This window comes from Acartia tonsa, chromosome 4 (assembly GCF_053477335.1).
Source record: "Acartia tonsa isolate MP-2025a chromosome 4, ASM5347733v1, whole genome shotgun sequence".
Lineage (NCBI taxonomy): Eukaryota > Metazoa > Arthropoda > Copepoda > Calanoida > Acartiidae > Acartia > Acartia tonsa.
Window position 1 is genome coordinate 43,967,276 of NC_137263.1, and position 6,000 is coordinate 43,973,275.

A 6,000-nucleotide genomic window follows, 5' to 3' on the forward strand; every position below is an offset into this window, starting at 1 on the left:
ACCGTCCAGTCTCCCTTCTTTGTCCTGCTATTAAAATCCTGGAACGTTTGCTTCTCCCAATCCTAACTGAATCCCTGGAAATCCCTGTCTTTCAACATGGATTTCGAAAGAACCACTCAACTGTTTCAGCACTCAATGATTTTAATGACCAAGTTGCTTCTGGCTTCAGCAAGAAACGACCACCTGATAGAACAGTTTTGCTGCAGATTGATCTCAGCAAAGCCTTTGATATGGTGTCGCATGATAAATTACTAAATGACCTTGGACAATCACCCTTGCCAGATTCTCTGAAAAGATGGTTCTGCTGTTACCTGAAAGGCCGACAATCTCGTGTTAATTTCAGAAACACTACCTCTAAATGCAGAAATGTTAAGGCAGGTGTCCCACAAGGAGCGGTAACATCTCCAATCCTTTTCAATTACTATCTCCGGAACCTTCCAAATCCACCCAAGGGTATCCAAGTAGTTCAGTATGCTGATGACATCTCAATATATGCTACTGGCTTGGATATAGATGCTCTAACTGAAGCCATCAATGCATATGTTCCCAAGGTCATAGACTTTCTTAGTGAAAGAGAGCTTACTGTGTCACCAGAAAAATATACTGTCACTTTATTCACTCCAGACACCAAAGAGTACAAGATCCATCCACAAGTCAAAATTAACAACATCCTGGTGAAACTGGAGCATGAACCCAAGCTGCTGGGAGTGACATATGACACAATGCTCACATTCTCCAAGCACATCAAGAACATCTCCAGCACAGCTAACACCAAGATCAACATGCTCAAATCTTTTTGTGGCACTGACTGGGGCCAAGACAAAGAGACAATGACAATGACGTACAAAGCCATTGCCAGAAGTGCCATGGAGTATGCCTGCCCAATCTGGAGTCCTATCATCTCAGACTCTAATTGGGAGAAACTTCAGATCTCTCAGAATAAAGCTCTGAAAGTAATCACTGGAAATCTTAAAATAGCTCCTTTTCAACATATTCACCAAGAAACTAAAGTGTTGCCAATAAAAGAACATTGCATGATGAAAACCAAGCAGTTTCTATTAACATGCCATCTTCCTAAACATCCGGGCAACAAACATGTTGAAAAGCAGCTACCAATCAGAAAACACCTTAAACCAACAATTCAGAACTTCAGAAGCAGCATAAGAGAACATCTACCTATTAATGCTGATAACAGGAAAGCTAAGCTTAAAGCTATCCACACACAAGAAGTCAAAAACACGCTTGACAACCTTCCCCAAAACAATGTTTTGGGACGGGCCCCCCCTGAAGTTAACAAAGAAGAACTGAAACTTAGCAGACATGTCAGATCTCAACTCTCTCAATTGAGATCTGGCTACAGTAGAAGACTAAATTCCTACCTAACCCGACTTGACAATACAGTTGAAGATAAGTGCCCCAACTGTAGCTACAGACCTCATGATACGGCACATCTTTTTAACTGCCCTGACGACCCCACAACCCTAACAGTTTTATCTTTATGGACAAAGCCTAAACAGGCTGCTGAATTTCTCAAGCTCGACGAAGGAACCCCCTGATAAACTTCATTATAAGATGCAAAATACATGTTTTTGGCAGATACATGTGACGTCCTCTGGAGGCTAACCAACCAACCAAAGAGTTAGGGAAACAACAATTTTAAATAAATAAATTGTTAAAAATTAAAATTAACATAAATATTAAGTATATATTTTGTACAAAATTGCCAAAATCAATCAGAGAGCAATGGAATTATTTAACATAATGAAAACATATGCAAATTATTGGAGTAAATAATTGCAGGGAGGAAGGGGACAATTGGCTGTTTATTATACTAGTTTCATAATATCGTTTTCTTATTAGTTGTTTCAGCAACAAAGGGGACTCTTATTGAAATTTTATGGTTGGTTCATTAAGTTGAGTGTCCAAACTTTTCATCCAGTAATAGTAATATACTGATGGGGTAATTTAGTGTATCATCATTTGGGACGAACTCCAATTTATAAGCCATTGTCTTATCCCTTTAGATCCCTGGAATAATTGAATGAGTACACTGTACGTCAGTAAGGTAAACGAATTAAAATAGGATTTATAAAAAAGAAAATTTTTCAGGTGAAATTGTTTCAAGACTGTGACAACGGCCTGTTGAAGGAGCTTGTTGTAAAATTGCGTCCAATAATCTATCTGCCCGGTGACTACATCTGTAGGAAAGACGACATTGGTAGAGAAATGTACATTGTTCAATCCGGTTATGTTCAGGTACAAAAAAAATCCGCCATTTTGAATTTTAAATGGCGCCTCGCTTTTTTTGTCAACATGAAATAAGGATAATAAAGAACATAAGTAGCAAAGCATTTAAATAAAACATAGACAAATAATAAATTTATACAGCCTATCAATACCAGCAAAAGTACAGAAATACACGATCACTTATCCAGAAGTTTATCCATAGAAATATGTATTTTAACATAACGTTACATCATAATACAATGATAGACTGACCGGCATTATAAGATAATACAGCAGCTTTGCTATACGCAATATAAATGTGTCCTGCAGAGAATCCTTATACTAAAGTAACAGGATGTTTGTGTGTTTGTACCGAAGGATCTCGCTAACCGCAGAACCGATCGGGTTCTCCTTAACAGGATAGCTTCTCATAGGTCCCGGGAAGGTTTATAACTATTTTGGGGGAGGATACCACCACCCTCCCAAGAGAAATCACAATAAAATTAAAAAAAAATTAAATATTTCCGCCATATAGTGTCGCTAGCGTAGTGGCGCTGCGTAGAGACATGAATTTAACAGCTGATTGACCATAGACAAATTATTTCTCAAATTAGATATTTAAAATATAAAAAAAATTAAATGCCACTAGAGGCCTCTAGGGGCGTAGCCGCTAGTGTAAAATAAAGTTCTAGAGAAAGAAAAATTAATATTCGTATCAAGTAAACATCATTAAGTTTCCATTTTCATTTGCTGTGTAGTCTTATTGCTTATGAATAACAATGCAAAAATAAACTTTTTATAACCTAAACATATCCTCACATGAAAGTAAACAAAGCTTCTCATAGATCTAGGCAGGTTTATAACTATTTTAGGGGAGAATATCCCCACCCTTCCAAGTGAAATCGCAACCAAAAAAGGACCCCACCAAAAATTATTATCTTTACCTTTTTTAAAACAAGAATTGAAAGTTGAAACTTCCCCCCTTCCCTCAAGTACCTCTAGGTGTATAGCCTCTAGTAGTACAGACAGAAAAAGTGGGCCAAATGTTGAAAATGGGGGGTGGGAGCCGTTAATTAAAAATAGTTAGTTGTATAGGTTTAATTCAAATCTAAGATTTAAACAAATTATTACAGGTGCTTGGCGGAAAAGACGGCAAAAGTTGCCTTGTAGAACTTGGCGAAGGATCTGTATTTGGAGAAATTGCTTTGCTCGGCGTAACCGGTATGAACCGGCGAACAGCTGACGTTGTATCAAAAGGATTTTCAAGTTTGTTTACCCTCAGTAAAGAAGACCTGGAAGAAAGTCTTAAAAATTACCCGGACGCTAAAAGAATCCTAAACGCCAAGGCGCGTAAGTTGATGAAGGAAAACGATGAGAGGTCAGCAAAGGAGGACAAAGCCAAGGTGGCGCACGGCGAGGTCTTGTTCAAGGAGAAGTCCAACAAGCGCGACCCAGCCTTGTTGAACATGGTGATGAAGATGCTGCCGGCCCACTCGATGACCCAGCTGTACCTGAAGCATGGCAGCAGGGTGGGATCTGTCAGCCTCCAGGGTGCCAGCTCAGAGACCCACAGCAGGATGGTGGATCCGGATAGGAATAGTTTCACGGCCTCCAGAGCATCCAGGTATAATTGGCATAATATTCTCCAACACAGCTATTCTTTTTTTCCTATTTGTCTAACTTTCCTCTTAAGATGACCATTGATTTTTGTGTTTCTTGATTTAATAACAAGAATATTTATGTCTATAGGCAGTGAATCAATATCACACTACACAAAAAGAAAAATAATTGTAAAAATCTTTATTTTATTGGCACTTTTGACAAAATTTAACTAAAACCTTTAAATTAGCAGTTACTAGTACAAACATTCTCCAGATATGGAGTAGGTACCCTATTAAAATTGACAAACAAACAAGATAATTTTTAGGTATTCTTACCCCACCCCAAGCACGCTACTGCCTAGCAAGCCCTACTCCAAGGAGAGTTCCGTTGTGTTCACAGAACCTGCCAGTGCGCGAGTGCCCACGCCCTCCAGGCGGTCATCTCTGGCCACCACAGTCTTTGACCGCAGGGATATTCCGGAGCTGCAGTTCTCTATGGAGGATGAGGAGGAGGCTAGAGGGGAGGAGCTTAGTGGATGGACAGGTAATAATTATATTAGGAGGGAGGAGCTTAGTGGCTGGACAGGTATCAATTATACAAGGGGTAGGGGGGAGCTTGGTGGCTAGACAGGTAACATTAATAGCAGGTGGAGGAGCTAATATTATATTGTAGTGGAGCTTATTTGTTGGACAGGTATTATGGATTATATTTGGAGGGAGTGGCTGAATGGATGAACAGGTATCAATTATTCAAGGTGGCTAGACAGGCATAGTATCAGGAGAAATTAATGGCTATGCAAGTAACAATAAAAGCAGGTGGAGGAGCTACTTGTACTTTATCATATTGTGGTGAAGCTTACTTGTTGGACAAATAACAATTATATTAGGAGGGAGGGGCTGATTGGTATCAATTAAACAATGGCTAGTTTGGTGTCTAGAGTAGTAGACAGGTATATTATATGGAGGAATTAATGGCTAGACAGGTAATAATAATATAAGGGGGAGGAGCTTAGCTGCTGGACAGGTAGAAATAATATCAGGGGGAGGAGCTTAGCGGCTGAACAGGTAAAAATAATTATAGATGATGGAGCTTAGCTTCTGGACAGGTAAAATAATGTCTGGAAGAGGAGCTTACCGGCTGGACAGGTAATAATAATAATAGGGGGAAGGAGCTTATTAATGGCTAGACAGGTAATAATAATATAAGGGGGAGGAGCTTAGCTGCTGGGCAGGTAGAAATAATATCAGGGGGAGGAGCTTAGCGGCTGAACAGGTAAAAATAATTATAGATGATGGAGCTTAGCTTCTGGACAGGTAAAATAATTATAGATGATGGAGCTTAGCGGCTGGACAGGTAAAAAAATATCAGGAAGATGAGCTTAGTGGCTGGACAGGTAATAATAATATCAGGGGGAAGGAGCTTAGCGGCTGAACAGGTAAAAATAATATCCGGGGAAGGAGCATAGTGGCTGGACAGGTAAAAATTATGTCTGAGGGAAGTAGCATTGTGGATGAAAGGTACCATTATTCTTGGGTGGAGATTATTAAATAAGAATTATAATAGGGGGGGGGGGGGGGAGGAGGGTGTGGTAGGTTTGAGCTTAGTTACAGATAATACTACAAAAAGAGAGAGGTGACTGTTAATGATCTCAAAATCATAATTTTGTATAAATAAGTAATAGCGACCAATCAATATAAAATATGATTTTTAAAATTGCTTTATTTTCTAGATACTGGAGAGACTGAACAGGACGATGTAGACCTAAGTCCAAATATTAGGATCAGGACAGGACAGGATCAAACTCCAGGTATAACTCCCCGGGCAGCTGGACAAGCCCAGGTTCCAGGTATTAGTTTGAGGACAGCTGGACAGCCTGGTGGACACCAACAGGATCTGGATAACATGGCAGATGATGAGGATATTGTTATTCAGGAAAACAATCTCTAATTATTGATTTATTCTGATACTTAAATCAAACTTAGAAAACGCCTTGAATTAATTAAACCCTGATTGAAGTTTTACCATAACTTTTTTGTTAATTCACTTAAATTTTTACTTTAAAACAACAATAATTCAATGATTTTAATTGCATATATATTGGTAAACATGCAAAAGAAAATTTTAATTTGTGCATTTTAGACTTTAAAATAGCGTTTGACAATCAATAGATAA

General features: G+C 38.9%; 1 protein-coding gene across 1 annotated transcript in view; it reads left to right on the plus strand.

Annotated features, from left to right (window-relative positions):
• LOC145315484 (uncharacterized) overlaps positions 1-5,775 on the plus strand; it is a 35,840-nt gene extending 30,065 nt beyond the window's left edge. The window contains exons 14-17 of the mRNA XM_080155467.1: positions 2,110-2,256; positions 3,360-3,850; positions 4,154-4,371; positions 5,558-5,775. Of these exons, the coding sequence (XP_080011593.1) occupies positions 2,110-2,256; positions 3,360-3,850; positions 4,154-4,371; positions 5,558-5,775 (1,074 nt within the window). The remainder of the gene's footprint in view (positions 1-2,109; positions 2,257-3,359; positions 3,851-4,153; positions 4,372-5,557) is intronic.
• Positions 5,776-6,000: the final 225 nt, after the last annotated feature.